This window comes from Poecile atricapillus, chromosome 3 (assembly GCF_030490865.1).
Source record: "Poecile atricapillus isolate bPoeAtr1 chromosome 3, bPoeAtr1.hap1, whole genome shotgun sequence".
NCBI lineage: Eukaryota > Metazoa > Chordata > Aves > Passeriformes > Paridae > Poecile > Poecile atricapillus.
Window position 1 is genome coordinate 19960222 of NC_081251.1, and position 18110 is coordinate 19978331.

The window sequence follows — 18110 nt, forward strand, 5'->3', positions numbered from 1 at the left end:
GTAGCTCTCCTTTGGACCAGCTCCAGGTGTCCCATATCACTCCTGTCCTAAGGTTCCAGTCTTGTCTTCCAATTTACAGTGTGGGATAAAAATATCTTTTCTCCCCTAATCTTAATTTTAAGACAATAATGGTAGTAGAAATGATCACCTTTCTATCACCTTAATTTTGTAAGATTTCAAGTGAAAGCCTTGACTAGCCTCCAGATACTATTTCTGTTGAGAAAAAGACTAACAAAAACTTAAAGAAAAAAAACCCCTAAAAATGATAATTTAAAAAATCCTGTTTCAGGTATCTCATGTTAAATTGTGAAAGTGTGACAGTGGAGAGAGACCAGGACACACTGGTGACCTGTATCTGCCTATATAGTAAATTTAAATTAACAGAGTATCTGTAATATTTACTTACACATGCACTTCAAAACATTCGGGAAAAAAAAGACCAAAGATTCACATCTGATGAGCTAAAATGTCAGGAAATAAATAAATACATTAATTAAAGCAGGAAGTAGTAGTATATACTAAAATAGTTTGTTCAACAGATCTAATACTTTAGATTAGATTTGGCTTTGTTGTTGGAAATCTAAGTTTGAAATGCTCGTTAAGTAGTGAGTTCTAAAATTAGTCAGTTCTTTCAGACTTAGACACATTTAGCAAATGGAGTTATAAACAAGGGGTTTAACCTGGATCTTCTTCCCTTTCCATTGAAATATTTTAATTAATTTTCATCTTCCAAAGTTAAAAAATGTGTCCTTGAGCTCTGCTGTAGTGGCAAGAACAGGAGGTGGCCCTGCTACCTGCCCCTTAAGGTGGATGAGGGTCACGGCGGGCATTATTTGGAAAGAAAAGTTTTTCATTTCACTTAAGTTCCTGCCTGAAAAGCTCGACTGTGTTTGTTTTCAAAGAACTTCCAGCTGGGCTTGAAATATTTTTTTCCTGCACTTCATCGCTAAAGCCAACCCTGGGTGTTGCTGAGAGGAGACCAAAAGCCAACACCAGTGCTGGGCCACCGACCCACAGCCGAGTCCAGCGGGACCGCACAGAGCAGATCGTGACACTGGCGGCCTCCCGACGTCAAACGCTGGAAACGCGACCAGAGCTCCTTCCCCGCTCCGGAAAGCCAGAGCTGCTTCTGTCGGCCATCCTCAGGAGAAGGAGCCACCTCAGCCCGCCCTCGAAACCGCGGTCCCTTCGCCGTGGGGAATGCGCTCCCGCCTCGGGCCCCGCCGCCCCTTTCCCGCCACGGCCCCGCAGGGGGAGCGGCGGCCACCCGAGTCTCGCGAGAAGCGGCGCTGCCGCCGCCGCCGCCGCCGCCGCCATGGAGCCGCCGGTGCGCGGCCCGCCGGGGCTGTCGGCCGTGCTGGCGGTGAGGGGGAGCGGGGCCGCACCGGGGGAGCGGGGCTGTCCGGCGGGGAGGGGGAGGCTCTTGCTCGGGGCGCGCTCTTTGCCGAGCTTGGTGCGGGGTTGCAGTCCGTGACAGGGAGCGCCCGCGTTCGGTCGCTGTGGCCGCCTGGCGACGCCCGTTCTCCCGCCGCTGCCTGACCCGCTTTCCCTCTGCCCACAGAGCACGGACTGGTCCGAGCCCTGGCTGCTGGGGCTGGCGGCCTTCCACCTGCTCTGCTTCCTCCTGACGTGCGCGTCCCTGCAGCACCGGCGGGTGCAGGTCGGGCACTTCCTCTGCATGGGTGAGTGCGCGGGCGCACCGTGTGGTGCCGGGCGCCGGAGCAGTGCCTGCAACTTCGTAGTTCTCCGCTAGCACTGCATGTTTGTCCATGATAGTCCGCGACAGAATCTACTATGACCTATAAATATGTGTTTATTTTATTTCCAAGAAAATGTATGAAGTAGTGACTTAAAACTCTGGCCTTAGTGAGGAAGTGGGATGAGTAGAGTTACTGCATGGTCACTGCCGTGTGTGTCACGGGTTCCCAATGAAGTGTTGCAGTGCTGGGGAAGCAGAAGAGAAATCGACTGAGAGCCAGCAGTTGCTTTGTAGTCTGCCTTGTTCTAATAGTCAGTGCAGCTCAGTGAATACAGTCAGCTTCAGTTTCTGAAGCAAGTTCATATGCCCTGCTGACAGCCGTGATAATGGCATGAGGAAGAGCAAGACTGGCTTGTACGTTGCAGTAACAACTTGTGTTATCGGGGTTTATCAGCCTGAGAGTCCCCAGTGACCTTTGCCTAGCCAAAGCAGTCATGGCTGACAGGCAGAACAGAATCTAGCTTCGGTTTAAGATCATGTGGATTTGGATTAGATGATGTATTACGACCAGTTTATTTTTAAAGAAATACGGAATCTAATATTTTTCTTTTATTGTATAGTGGCCTTAGTGTATTGTGCTGAATATATCAATGAATTAGCAGCCATGAATTGGAGGTAAATGTTTTCACTTTTATTTCTAAAATAAAATAACCATACAACGTAGTTATCATATACTTATAAGAAATAATAATAATAGCATGCATTTATTGTATTGCTTAAAATCTGATTATATGGATCTTGTAAACTAACTCATCAAAGAACTGAGAAAAGCAGAGTGCTGTGTTAAGGGGAAAAAAAAGTGAAGTTTGGTTTTGTTTTTTGTTTTGTTTTGTCTTTTGGTTTTTGGTGGTGTTTTTTTATTTGTTCTGGGGTTTTGGGGTTTTTTTTGTTTGGTTGGTTTTTTGTTTTCTTTGGTATTCACGTTTAATAGCTGAAGTTAAGAATCACTTCTCAGAAATACCTCTGCTGCTTTATATACTTATTTATTTGTGTAACAAGCATTAACATTAGCCTATTTTACTACACGTGTATACCATAATTAAACTGATGGTTTATTTTGATATTTTGAGCTTTGAATTAATTTTTCCCTGATACGACTGAAAGTTACGTGTTTAACCCCACTTCGTGTTGGCATCTGTTGTCATTATGTTTCACTTCAGGCATGCATGACCTAATTGCAGCTTTGCTACATTTATTATTTTTGTTATCTTTTCTAATATAAGTAAGGAAAATACCTAAAGTAATTTTAGATTCTTCAGAATAAGCATGATTTCTATAATAATCATAACTGAAGAGGTATCAACTGCCTCTTTTTTCTGATGTAATACAGTAGAATGCTGGTCTATGCTTGGTAATCCCAAGATGTGGGATGTGTACAGTGTCCATGTAGAATAGTTGCTGGGAAAGTTGAATGTGTGAACTACACTAAACAAAACTTTGTCTCTTCTTTTCTTTTTATTTCTTTCAGGCTCTTTTCTAAATACCAATACTTTGATTCAAGAGGAATGTTTATTTCACTTGTATTTTCAGCACCACTGCTGGTGAATACTACTATAATTGTGGTATGTATGTGTTCATTCATATAGATGCTTTCATTAAATGAGTAAGTGAAGGTATATGGATTAGTTGAATTTAATAATTTACTTACTTTTCAGGTCAGCTGGGTTTACAGAACTTTGAATGTAATGACTGAACTAAAGATGCTACAGCAGAGAAGGAAAGCAGAAAAAGAGAAAAAGAAGTGAAAACGCCAAACCCTATTTTTGTTTCTTCAGTTGTAATAACGCCTGTTTGGGTAATCAGTCCTTCTGTGTGGGTATGCAGGAACAGAAGTATTTTTGTGTATGATGTCAAGAGGACTTTGTAATTGTGGCTGTGGACATTGAGGTGGAAGCAGCTATCTACAGTACAATTGAATTGGCTGTGGAATTATGAAACCCAGTCTTAACAAGTCTTTGTGCCCTTCAGTATAAGATAGTTTTCCTCCATGAACCAAGGCTGTTAGTATTGAAGAGATGCAATCTTCCAGTTTCCATTTGCCTGTGTATTTTTTTACTATGTCTTTATTCTGTACTTACCAAGAATCAGTTATTCTGCTACTTAAGCCAATTGGAGCTGTGTTTTGAATTACAGTAAATGAGAGATTTTATTCAGAATAACTCAGGAATCCATGCTTCTGTGAAGCACTTCACTTCTTTATAAATCAAGTTTCATACTTCCTACGTGTACTGTGTGCCAGTGGCATTTTATAAATAAAACTATGCACTCACTGTATCTTAAATTGATTTAATTTGTATTCATTTTTAATCAGACTTTTTCCTTCTTTTTTTTTCTCATAAAAATTCCCAGTTTGGCAAATTCCCCAGTTTAATTTGTGTAAATAATTCAAAATGATCTCTGCATTTCTTTCAATTTGTACTTCATGTTCTTAAGGCTTCTAGATAAATACATTTTTTTTAAACTGGATGAATATTTAGTAGTTTTACATTTCTTCGTAGAACAGAAAGGAAGAGAAGAAACTTAGTATTATTATATGAAATTTTGTCCCCTTTATAATGTTGTTTTTTTTTTTAATAACTGAAAATTAAAAATAGGTAAAAATGAAGAAAGCCTTAGTTTTGCTACAAGTGGCCTGTATATACTGAATTAAGGTAGTTTGAGAGGGGGTGTGGATATAGTGGAGACTGTCTATATTTAGTAGAAGTTGTACCATTGTGTGGAGATGTACAGTTCTGTTTAAAATAGATGTCATTTAAGACATAGGAAAGATGATCTATAAAACTGATCTTATAATGTGAAAAACATTGGGGTACAAAATTGCAGAACACTAGTAAGTTTATAAGCTAAGGAAATACCTGTGAAACTAATTTTAATTAATTAATAGTCTTCACAAGAGTGGAGATAGACTTGAGGAAGAGAGCAGATGTATGTCATACACAGTTTGCAAGTCTCCTGAACAAGGGGAAAGTGAAACTCTACGGGAAGGGCAGTGAAGCGTTAGCATTGGATCCATCTCTTTACCATTCTTGTAACTCTGGCATTCCTTCACCCGCTCATTGCTCCATCCAGAACTGCTGGCAACTAGACAATTTTATGTTAGCAAACTAAATAGATGCAGGTTTGTGTGTTGTCCCATTCTGGAGCATTCTGTTGTGACTCTCGGTGCAGTGTTGGGTCATGTCAACTATACGGAGAAATCTCAAGTGGTCTGGTTTATAACATGTACTTGGGAAGGAGTGAAGAGAATCTGTCCAAATGACTGCCAGGTGGCAGCTGTCAGCAGAACCAAAGAACAGACCTTTCTGATTTCATATACATAGGATGTTGTCCTTCCAGGCTAGTTTATAAAAGTTCAGCCTTGCTTCTACAGTTTGATGGGGAGAGTTGCGATCTTCACACATGGCCCTAAGCAAATGTGCTCCTGACTTTCCTGTTGATAACTTCTGCAACAAATCAGTGCACAATTGTTTTAGTGTCACAACTCTTGAAGCTGTAATACTTCATGTGGAGATACCACCTTTATCAAGTAACTTTTGGTTTCACAGTGTGAAGTGTATGAATTTGATTCACAGTAAGTGAGGAGGTTCAGAGCAGCTGAGCAGCAAGTCTCTTGCAGTGGAAAACAGCGTGCCTTATTTAGTACATCCAAGGCAAACTTTCTCCAAATAGTTTGGTATTTTGCCTCTCTTGTGTGTGAGGTTGGAAAAAAGATGGATAATACTGGTTTTAGAAAGCATGATGGCCTTTTTTTGGTCTTCTAAAAGTATTGGTGTGTGAAAGTGTAAACAGCTCCAAATTCAAAAACAGTATTTTTTTGAAGGATGAGCATCTCAAAATCGTGAGTTTAAAACCTTCCCTGACTCCTGGAACTACAGTAAGTAAATCTTAACAGTTACGTGAGATAAATTTATACAAACACAAAAACATGGTTTCCATATATTGTAAAAACTCATGGGTTGAAAGAGACCTTGAAGATCATCTAGTTCGAACCCACCAGCCATGGTCAAGGATTCCACCCACCAGACTGGGTGTCTTAAGACCCAATCCTATCTGGCCTTGAACACTTACAGGGCGCGGCATCCACAGCTCTGGGCAGCCAGTGCCCCACCATTTTGTGGGTGAATGTTGCAATCATCCTCCCGGGGGACCCCTCTGTCCCACCCCCTGTGGTGAGAGCCCCCCTTGTCTCAGGGCACAGGCAGCAGAGGGGGTCCTGGAGTGGATACAACACGGACTCAAAGTATCTAGACACAGGAGGCTCAAACTTGCTGGAATAATCCTGGGTTTATTGTCTGTCATCCATCCGGGGCCGACATGAGAGACTGAAATGTCCTGGGTCTTATCTCTTATACCAGGGGGCAGGGGTGATTAGGGGATGCAGGGAGGTGACAGCCAATGGGAAGAGGGAAGGGAAAGAAGGTTTTCGGGTAGAAACTAGCATTACACAAACCAGAGGTGAGTTTTACCCTTGGGAGATACCAAGATTTTTTAGATGCACTACAACAGGTGAAGACTTTCCTCCTAACAACTGATCTAAATCTGCCTTCTTTTAGTTTAAAGTTGATCCCCTTTGTCCTATCACTACATGTCCTTATAGAAAATTGCTTTCCCTCTTTTTTGTAAGCACCCTTAAATACTGAAAAGTTGCAAGCATGTCTCCTTGGAGCCTTCTCCAGGCTGAACATCTCTGGATGACACCCCTTCCTTCTTTGTGTCACCTGCACCACTCAGCTTTGTGTAATCTGAGCACTTGCTGAGGGGGCACTGGATCTCATGGTGTTACTGATAAAGGCACTGAAGGGCCCCAGTGCCGAGACTAGGGCTCTGAGCAACACCAGTTGTCACTGGCCTCCACCTGGATGTAAACAATTTACTACAATCCTCCTTGTCCATGCAGCCAATTTCTTATTCATGAAATAGTCCATACTTCAAATCCATGTTTCTCCAGTTCAGTGATGAGGATGTGTGGGACTCTGTCACAGGCTCTTGTCAGAAGTCTGTGTAGATGATCTGTCAGCCTTGCTCTGTTGATTGTTGCAGTCACTCCATGATAAAAGGCTACCAGATGGGTCCGACAGGATTTGCCCTTAGTGAAGTCTTTCTGGCTGTCTTGGATGACTTGTCATGGGCATGTGTGTTTGGCAGAAAAATATTCCCATTTTCTATATTTCAGAAAGACTCAAACTTATCTGTGATTTCCTCTAGCTAAACTTGCCTAAGAACACTAAGTTTAAGAGTGAAGTTGTTTGTTGGTTTGCTTTGTTGTTTTTTTTTAAAGTAGGTATCATAAATGGTAAGAGAAACCCTCAGAAAGTGAAACATAACTTCTTTTCATCATGAGTCTGGATTTGTGACGTGATAATGCAATAACATTAATTCTGGACTTACTTGCTGACAAACTGAAATAATTGGATCATGAATTTAGAGGCTGTTCTGCCTGCTTAGAATTTGTGTGTATAAGTGAAGGAGAGCCAAATATTTAACGGTGGAATACCTTTGCTTTTAATTGGGAACCCTGAATTTAGGTCGCTTGCAAAAGAGTCAGTTTATTTTATTTTCAACATGCATACAGAAAACTGGTAGCTGCTCAGCTGGATCCTTTGGAGAGTGAGATGAGATTTGTTAGTGTTACTGGTCTGTGTATCTTGAAGACTGAGTGACTCAAATCTTCAACCTACCTTAATGTATCTTTACATGTCAGTGCATGGTGTCAGCTTCATGGAAAAACATTTCAATGGAGAAAGTAATACTAACCTGGTAACTTTATCATAGTTGAAGGTAGTTTTGTTGCACTGTGAAATAGTGATAATCTGTGAAAAGACACATTATCAGAAATTAATTGGCAAACTTGCTGGAATTTGAGGTTTGCCTTGTTTAGTTTGAAAAGGTAGTAACTGAGATGAGTTTCTAAAAATTAGAACCTAGAATGCTCTCTTTTTCCATATCTACCATATTCCTAATGTGGGATGTTATTTTAGCCTCATTTTGGTCCAACAAATTTCATTATTCTAGACAAAAAAAGGAACAGAAGCAATTAGGGATTTTAAATATCTCTTCCTCAGCTGTATTTCCTAGCTTAGTAGATACCTTGATCTCCATCTCCAATAAAAATACCTGCCTATCTCCAAAAGTCACAGAAGGACAATGAATTGAGGTCTTCTACATCCTTGAGTGTATTCTCAAAGAACATCTTTGAGTGTAAAAACAAAGAACTTTGAAGGTCATTCTTAGGACTTTTCAACAGCTGGGTCTTGAAAGGAGTGATCTACTCTAGAAAATCTGTGTTTGAGTTAGATCTGCTGTGGCTGTGAATCCTAAATGGAGCAAGAGTTTACAAAGAATTGCTTTGTGGGTGTTGAGAATGATAAGCTCAGATCCTGAGCTCCATTTTTACAGGAACTGAGATTTTCAAGAAAGGAGTAGTGATTCTTTGAACAAGATAGATTACAGCTGTAGTGTCAGAAATGTTCTATTTCTTCAAATACAGGTAAACATTTTTGCGTGCTTATATTGTAAGCTTGATTAAATGTTCTGTATGCAATCCTGTAGAATGTGCTCTAGGGTGACCCTGCTTGAGCAAGGATGTTGGTGGACAAGATGACTCGCTGTGGTCCCTTCCAATGTGACCTATACTGTGATTCTGTAATTTTTCACTTCAGGTAAATACACCATTTTTATTATCAGTGTATCAAAATATGGGGTTTCTTTTTTGTTCAGGAAACACAAACACTGTGTAAATTTCTCTATTTAAATACTTTTTAATATTTCAAAATACGTTTGAAATATTTTAATGTGTTTCAACTAAATATAAGTATTGACGTTTTTCGTCCATCGGGGAAGAGATCAGTGCAGGTAACCAAACTCTCCACTGGATGTCACTGTCTCACACGCAAAAGCTGACTCAAAGTTTTCCTTGCGAGAGGGTTCTGTAGAGCTTTTCACCATAGGTTTATAAATTCTGCAGCGTTTTGGAGTGGCCTTTGGAAGCCTTGGACTGTAGCCTCTGACAGCATAAGCTATTGCATGCTCTCCAAGATATATCTTGATCCACTTTCAGGTGTTTCTTGATACTCTTACTTTTTACATTAAAAAGGAGCAGTGATGAAGTATGTATATATTTCCAGAGTCAGGAAATATATATGTATTTTAAAATTTCTTAATGTATCAATCAAGGGAATAAATACCTTGTTTGTTCATACCTACATTCCATGAGGAGGATACTGTCTTCAATTAAAAAGTAATTTAAAAACAAAATATAATTACATTATTGTATGATCAATATGCAGGAAAGTTTACTGAAGCAGTCTAGTTCACAGACTGATGGAGCTTATGCGTGTCCTCTATTTCTTTGTGATTTACCTTTGCATGATGCAATATTACCACATCTGTCCTTGTTATGTGACAGCTTACAGTCATGACTGAGGTTCTCAGAAGTCACTTCAGACTTTCTCCACCACCTGGAGTGCTTTGGAGTGTTTAGAGGTTTTATGGCTTCATTTGAGAAGGTCGGTGTGCAGTGTTCTCCATTTGCTGTCCTCATTTGTGTACCAGGTTTTGAGCCTGGTGCTTTTTAATCTTTGCAATTCATCAGAGTTCTACTTTACGCACACCACCTGTTGAGGAATATAGACTTACAGTTTGAATGGACTTTCTACAGCTTCCTCACAGCCTTCACATTCACATAACAACAAAAGATTGGGCAGTAATGCACCATGTTTGAGAAATGACAGCCTCATAAATCAAATCTGATGTGTTTTATGGACCTCTGTTATATAATCTATCTTCTTGTAACTAGTTCCTTCAAATTGTAGCCATACTTACACCACTGTTTTGCTGTAATACCAGAACAGTGTTGTACTGAATAGAAAATATCTCAGGGGACTCCAAAGGAAGGCCTCTATATTTCCTATATTTGTGTTTATTTTTTTTTTTTTTTCATATAAATATGAACTGTAGGAATCTTTCTTATATAGTTTCAGAGGTGTAATGAAGCCAGGAAAGGAGCTGTAACTGGTAATATGCTACATTGCTACAAGCACTGATTTTAAGTGGTCCCACTGAAATCATGGTCCTGTTTTCTTTGGCACTGTCTAAAGTTAGAACCAGTTGAAACTAACAGGACAGGATCAAATATATTGCCTCTTTCATCTGAAAACATTGTCATAATTAACAAGGCATTCAGCAGAACTGATTGAAACAAGGCACATGCCTTAAAATGGACATGTTCCAAGTGTCATTTGCAATAGGCTTGTTAATCCAGCCCTGAGTCAAAGAAATACAATCTTGTGTACCTTTCTTCCCTTCTGTTCCATCAAGAAGAGTTTGCATAGTGACCCAGGGGGAAGCAGAATGAAATTCAGCTGGACAAAGAGGCATCATGGGTAGGACCTGTCACTGAAATCACACTCATCTGTCAGTATTAGAACTGTGTAATAAACACACCTGAGTAGTTTCAATCTGTGGAGGAGGACGTGAGGTTTTTCATATAATCAGAACCAATACACCTGGATCTTAACACCAAGCATGGGACGGTTTTAATGGTAGGATCTACAAGACACGAACCATTTAAGTCTGTAACTGTAAGAGTAATGTCTCTGATAAAATACTTGTCGCCTAAATTTAAGGATTAGTGAGAGTAATCGGCTTCCTATAGCCATCCTGGAGAGAATGTCATTTGTAATGTCTGTCCTCAAGCAAAACCAGCACAAAAATCAGGAAGCCAATGTACTAAAAAAATAATACAGAAGGTTTTGGCTCCTTATTGCAAAGTGTTTTCTAGCAGAGTCCAGGGAACTGTAAGATTCTGGTTGTTTAAATACACTCAATCCACAGCAGTGTTAAAAAATGGGCTTAGAAACAGGTTTAATGGTTTTACTTAAAGGTGTTGGATTTGTACATTAATTGATAGCGAGAGCTTTTGTAAGTAATCACAGGCTGTTTTTTTTAAGTCACAGAATCAACACAAACAAAACAGTTCAGTTTTATCTTTTTTGCTGTTTCAATGTCCCTAAGTCCTAAATTTGACAATTAATTCTACAGTAATTACCAAAACATGAGACACAATATCCATCTGATTAAAAAGGGAAAATTTACAAAAAAGGCTTATGAGACTGATTTCTTTCTAGAAAATTGCTTTGTTGATTTTTGCCATCAAAAAATTCAAATAGACTAGTAAATAGTGTATGTTATACAAGTTTTCTGCTTCCTCCTCTCTGTTGTGGGAAGACCAAATCTACAATGCAAAATTAGCTGACTGGTTTTATATGTGAGCAAACAATGACAATTATAATGGTGTCTGACTCCATGTAATTCTCTTTTAAGCAGAACTAAAAAGATTCCAAAACATTATTAAATAGAGGTCCTTTGGAAACTGATTTGTCAGTAACTTTGATACTTACAAAAAATAACTTTAAAATGTGCAGAAAACATAGTTTATACATGAGCTGTGGTTCCCTAAACCATAAACTTGCATGACGTTTAGGAAAAGTTTGGCAAGTTTTAATTTTAATGAAATACAAGGAAGATAATAATTTATACGTTTATGTCAAAAGAAGAATTACGTTCTTCTCCAAGCTCTGAAGAAACTCACAGAATGACAGATTATTCTGAGTTGGAAGAGACCTACAAGGATCATCAAGTCCATTGGTGTCGCTGCCCGAATCGGCCTCTTTTGCCTCGGCTAGCTGTGGCCGATGTCAGCGGCAGGAGTGGGGAACCAGGCGAGCACTGCGAGGCTCAACCTGGAACCTCCAGAGCTCCTCTGCACTCTGGCGTTGAGGCTTACAGGGCGACACGGGTTGTGACGAAGGGAGAAAGAGTGCTCAAACTCCTCCGATTTCCCAGGAACAAGTTTATTCCAACAGGTGCGGGGCTGGGATCACAGGGGAGAGGTCTGAGCCGAGACCCTGGGCACCCCCATGCGCCAGGTTTTAAGGACCGTGGGCGGCTCGTATGGTGACCAATGGGACAACAGCAACGGAGGGGTTAAGGGTGGGGATTACAATATGCAGGACCAATGGTAGGGACCCGGGGGGGGGGAAAGCAACTGTACAATCAATAGGGCGTCGAGGAAGGGATGATAGGCAGGGAAAGAACTGGAACAAAAGGTGGGGGTTCACATAGATTGACAGGGCTTAGGGGCAGGATTAGGGTGATGGATGGGGAACAATCTGGAAAAATGGGAAGGGTTTACCATGATGGGCACCTGGGGACAAACCATTCTTTATGACCGGGGAGCAACTGGGGTAAACTACCTCTGAACTTAATAAAACCAAGCAATATGGGCGGCAACATCTCCCCCTTTCCTTTTAAGAAACAGAGGAAGGCGTGGGGTCTAGGGGAGCAGAGGGTACAGCAAACCATTCAGGAGTGGGAGAGGGAAGAGGAGGAGGAGGGGAAAGAGGGTTTACATCAACATAGTTAACTTGCCGTGGGGGGAATAACAAAGAAAGGATAAATTGAATTAACCACTTCCGCAATACCGCGAATGTACCTAATAAAATTCACAAAAACAATCTATAATATGGTTCTTATAACAGAAGAGAGCCATCCGGAGACACCCCATCCTGTAGGAGCACGGTGGCTAGTGCGACGTTCGGGGTGGTCATCCTTCTGATGGCTCTCTAAAATTAAAGGAAAACAAATACTTCAGTTAACATAAAGGGAGAGCAAAAAATCAATAGAGAAAAGGGGTTCGAGACATTCCTCCTCCTCGTCGTCCTCGGGGGTTACTGGGGCGGCCTGCACGGACGCAGCGACATCCTCTTGCTCATCTGGTGGCCTGGTAGGATGTTTTGGGACATAAGGTTTCACCCACTTTTGTGGGATCCACCTTAGTCCCTGGGGCGAGGAGACGCAAGCGTAACCTCGCCCCCAGGTCACCAGATCGAATGGACCCATGATCTTTTGGGTCTCTGGGTCTCGGACCAGCACTGGAGGGCGATGTTGGAGCTCGTAGTTGCTGGTGGAGTTAAAGTGCAGTGCCACTGGAGGATTGGGATTAGTATTAGTACAGTTCAGAAAATTGATAGTAAACAGCGCCTTTGATAGCCTATCCTGAGGGGCGCAACCTTTCATTGAATCCCATTGACGTTTTAGGACGCGTTTGAGCGACTGGTGGGCTCGCTCTACAATCGCTTGGCCGGTGGGGGAGTGTGGGATGCCTCTCTTATGTGTCACTCCCCAACTCTGCAGGAATTCTTCCAGTTTCCTGGAAATGTATGCTGGGCCATTATCTGTCTTTAGCTCTTTGGGGACCCCCAGCACAGAGAAAGCCTGCAAGAGGTGTTTGCAGACATGCTCGGCTTTCTCTCCTGTGTGGGCAGAAGCAAAGACTGCCCCTGAGAAAGTGTCTATGGATACATGTACGAACTTCAGCCCGCCAAATTCGGGAATGTGAGTTATATCCATCTGCCACACCTCACAGCTCCCCAGGCCTCGAGGGTTCACCCCCGCCCCTAGAGAGGGCATGACAGTGGTCTGGCAATGGGGGCATGTGGCCACAATGGCTCTGGCCTGATCCCGCCGCAGGTGGAATTGGCGGACCAGGCCAGGCACATTCTGATGGAACATTTGGTGGCTCAGCTTAGCTTGTTGGAACTGATCGGGGAGCTGAGCCATGGAAACAGGGGCAGCGAGGGAATCAGCCATCTGGTTTCCCTCGGCTACTGGGCCGGGGAGATCTGTGTGCGACCTCACATGCATCACGAAGAATGGTTGCTTCCTGTGGGAAACAGTATATATTAATTTAGAAAGCAACTCGAACAATTTTGGGTTAGAGACCTCCTTCAGGGCAGCGTGTTCCGCTCTGGCAACCACCCCTGCAACATAGGCCGAATCAGTGACTAAATTGAAAGGTTCAGAGAACCTCTCAAAGGCCCTGACGACTGCATCCAACTCAGCAACCTGTGGAGATCCCTCCACATATTGAACATCTGCTTCCCACTGCTGAGTCTCAGGATTTCTCCAAGTCACCACAGACTTGTGAGATGCCCCGGATGCGTCAGTGAACACAGTCAGGGCTTTGAGGGGCTTCCTGCTCCGTACTTCTTTTGGAATTGGTTCGAATTTGGAATTGAAAAATTTGTGGGCAGGGGCATGAACAGAGACCTGGCCCTCAAAACTATCTAAAGCAATCTGGAGTGTCTCATTTTCCCGAAGTAACTGATTAAACATCTCTTTTGTCAGCTTATTTGGGGACTCTTTGTCCCGAGACAAGCTGACTGGTACCCGAATGCATGCAAAGTCGCACCCAGCCATCTCCCGAAGCCTGGCCCGAGCTCTCCCGATGAGCTGAGCCATCAGCTCCTGTGGCCGGGTGACACTTTTGGACCTTTGATGGCTCAAGAAAACCCACTCTATGATTGAGAGGGGATCCTTTGAGCCCTGGTCCCACTGAAAAATCAGCCCACTGAGGTGTGGCATTCTCCCGAGCACAATAAACTCAAAAGGCAGGGTCGGTTCGTACCGATGCGCCTGTCTTTCAACAAGGGCCTCTTCTACTTTCTCCAGGGCTTTCCTCGCTTCTGGGGTCAGGGTCCTGGGAGAACTCAGCTCTTTCTCCCCCTTCAAAAGTGTGAAGAGGGGGGCTAGGTCTTCAGTGGAAAGGCCCAGCCAAGGCCTGACCCAGTTTAAGGTCCCACACAGCGAGTGAAGGTCTGACAAGGTTTTCGGATTGCTGTTTATTGCCAATTTTTGAGGCACAACGGTCCTCTCAGCAATCCGCAGACCCAGATACTTCCAGGGTGGCATCCGTTGAACTTTATCCTCCTGGAGTTGAAAGCCTGCAGATGTTAAAGCCTTAACCACTCGGTCAAGTGATCGGGTGAGTAGATCGTCATGGGGGGCGCACACTAGGACATCATCCATATAGTGATGGATGATGACCTCCCCCATCTCTTTGCGCACGGGAGACAGCAATGAGGAGACATACCACTGGCAGATGGTGGGTGAATTCTTCATGCCTTGTGGCAACACCCGCCAGTGGAATCTCCTCATTGGGGCTTCTCGGTTGAGGGTGGGCACCGAGAAGGCAAACCGTGGGGCGTCATCAGGGTGCAAGGGAATTTGAAAGAAGCAGTCTTTTATATCAATTACGGCCAGATTCCAATTTCGGGGGAGCATCGTTGGAGTAGGCATCCCTGGTTGGAGGGGTCCCATGTCAACAATGATTTTATTGATGGCACGAAGGTCGTGAAGGAGCCGCCACTTGTCTTTCCCCGGCTTCCGGATAACAAATACCGGGGAGTTCCAAGGGCTGGTAGTCTCTACAATATTACCTTTTAATAATTGCTCTTCCACGAGCTCGTTGAGCGCCTTTAATTTGTCTTTTCGAAGCGGCCACTGATCAATCCAGATTGCTTCATCAGTGGTCCAATCAAGTTTTTGGAAGGGGCGCTCTACAGTGGCCGCTATTAAAAATCCCGAGGGGTTTTCGGGATTTCAATCTTTACCCCCCATTGTGACATAAGGTCTCTCCCCCACAAGGGAACCTGGAAATCTGCAATGAATGGGCGTAAATTTGCCAATTGCCCATCCGGCCCCATAATTTGCACTACGCTCCTTGATACTTGCGCTAATTGAGTACCCCCTATACCCTGAATTTTCCCTGCCACAGGTTGCAGCTCCCAATGTGACGGCCATCTCCTCTGGGGGATGATCGTCACATCTGCCCCCGTATCAAGCAGACCCTTCAGATGGACAGATTCCGCACCCTGCTTGATGCTGCAATCGATGATGGGTTTGTCCTCACCCACTATTTCTGTCCAGTAGACGCCTGGTGCGTGGTCGTCCACTGGGACTCCCTCCGGGACAGGAACATATTGGGCTATGATTTGCCCCTTTGGGAGAAAATATGGTGGGTGAATGCAGCGCGCTAAGAGGAGGAGATCTTCCGGACCCTCTGGGAAGGTGATCGGGGAGATCTCAATCTCTGGGGGTGTGTGTTTAGTGTCCCCGATGGCGATGTACTTACAGTCACATCCAGTGTTTTTCTTGCCTCCCTCCAGTGGATCCACAGCAACTACTGTCCAGTGCTGGGTTTGAAAGAGGATGTCCTTGGTGGTGGTTAGATGTCGCGTCCGGTTGGGTGTCCAAGCCTGATGTGAAAAGCCCCCCTCCCCCGCAAGACCTGCCCCATTTATCGCTTCGCGCGGGGCAGGCTCGCGCAGCTCCCCTAGTTTTTTTTTATTATTGTATTGTTTGCCCTCGCCCCCGCACTGCTCCCTTGGCTAGGATGCTCTGCCGGGCAGTCCCTAGCTAGATGTCCAGGTTGCCTGCAGCGGAAACACAGTGGTTGACGCGCTGGTGATGGTGGAAACTGCGTCACTGCTGCCGTAGGCGCTCGTCTCAACTGTTGCGGTGGGATGGCTCTGGACATCCCCATCATCGGCACCTTCCTGGAGCAGGCTTCTATGAGGATGTCTAGTGTCGGGGTTGGGTAGAGAGGCAAACTGAAAATTATCTGTTTACAAATGTCATTGGCATTGGCTTTTGCCACTTCTAATACAAGCTGTTCTTGTAGATTTGCCTCTTCTACTTGCTTCTCTGCCTGGGCTTGCAATCTATTGATAAACTTATTAAAAGGTTCATTAGGGAGCTGGAAAATACTCATTAAATTTATCTGGGGTCCCTCCTCAGGTAATGTATTGAAAACCTTTTCTGCGGCCTCCATGATTTTAATCAGGACAGGCCGGGGTAATACCCTGGCCTGCTCCTCTGGCTTGTCCCAATTTCCCTCACCGCACAAGTGATCTAAAGTCAGAGGGACTCCATCTATACATCTATCAATACTGTGCAAGAGGCTTGGAAGGATGGTCTCTAATGATCTCTTCCACCCCTGTTTCCACAACCTGAAGTCAGCTGTGGAAAGGAGGCAGGAAAACAGCTCCTTCAGATCACTGGGCACCATTTCGTTCGCAGAAAAGGTAGCTTTTAATAGACCTTTAAAATATTCACTACCTCTCCCAAACTCCTTCTGTGCCTTGCACAGCTCTCTCTTAGTCTGGAAGGAGAGGGCTTCCCATTCCCGGGACCGCCCACCCCTTCCACTAAAAGTCACCGGTGCGGCAAGGGGGATTTCTACCTGTTCCGGGTTCTGGCTTCCAGGCTTACCACCTCTAGCTCCCAAAGCATGGGAACCAGGTGTGGGACCGTGGGAACCGGAAGAAAGGGCGTGGGAACCAGGAGCCGGAGGGGGCGGGACTGGAGGACCGACTGAGGAGGAGGGCAAGGGGGAGGAGCGGCAATCAGAAAAGGCGGGGTTTAGGTGCATGACTTCAGAGGGGCCCGCCCCTGAGGAGGAGGAGGTTTTCGAGGGGAACTGGGTGGAGTTAGGGTAGGGAGAAGGGGTGGAGCTAGGGAGGAAAGGGTTGTTCATGGGGGTCTGAAAGGGATTATGGGGAGAAGAGGCACAAGGGAAGGTCCCAGCCATGTGGTCCCCGCCATTTTGTGCCCTCCGGGAGCCCTCTTGAGGGTTAGGAGAGGGGTAGGGGAACACAGGGGAACACTGGAAACTGGGGGAAACTGAGGCACGGGGGTCTGAGGGTGAAAACTGGGGACTTGCAACTTGGGAAATGTTTAGCTGAGGGTTTGTAACTGGGGAGACGGGGGAATCGAAAAGTGCTCTGGTAACTTGGCCAGGGCTACCAGGGCAGGGGTTCTGGGAGAGACGTGGGGGGCCAGGGATCCTGTTACCCTTGGGGGAACCCTGAACAGGACAATTTGCCCTGCAGGTCGCTCCACAGGTCTCCCTCCACTCGGGATCAGGGGGAGAGGAACACGGGGATGGGAAAACTGGGGAAACTGGGGCAGTTTGTGGCGTTTGCAGTTGCATTTTTTTTTCTTTTATTACGGCAGACTGAATTAAGATAAACAATGTTACAAATTTGTCAGCCGATGTATCTCCTTCATTTACTAACTCTGTTAACTTTATTCCGACTTCATTCCAAAACTCTACGGTGTTTGCTCTGTCTGGGGTGAAGTTGGGGAAATGCAGGAACAGCCATCTCACAAACTGTTTCACCCTCCCACGAGAAAACCGTCTACTCTCTCCTTCAAGGGTAGTCACAACTTGGTAGAAAACTCTTTTTTGCTGTGCTGACAGACGTGCGCCCATCTTTTTAACCCCAGCACAGCAATTCCCACCACCCCCTGCAGCTAAAGGCACACGTAACAAAGTACGGGTCTGAACCGGGCTACCCCACACTCCCTCCCCGAGGGATTCTCAACACACAGCAGGGGGAGCTGCACACCAACACACAGCAGGGGGAGCTGCACACACTTGCACACCCCCTCGTCCCCCACGTGGGGTTACTCACCCAATTCCGGACCGGTGCTGCAGGAGACGTCCACA

General features: G+C 44.4%; 1 protein-coding gene across 1 annotated transcript; it reads left to right on the forward strand.

The window, feature by feature from the left end:
* The first annotated feature begins 881 nt into the window (after positions 1–881).
* On the forward strand, positions 882–4040 carry TMEM18 (transmembrane protein 18). Its single transcript, XM_058836720.1, has 5 exons — positions 882–1363; positions 1562–1682; positions 2320–2374; positions 3228–3321; positions 3415–4040. The coding sequence occupies exons 1-5, from the start codon at positions 1316–1318 to the stop codon at positions 3502–3504; spliced, it is 408 nt and encodes a 135-aa protein (XP_058692703.1). The 5' UTR covers positions 882–1315; the 3' UTR covers positions 3505–4040.
* Positions 4041–18110: the final 14070 nt, after the last annotated feature.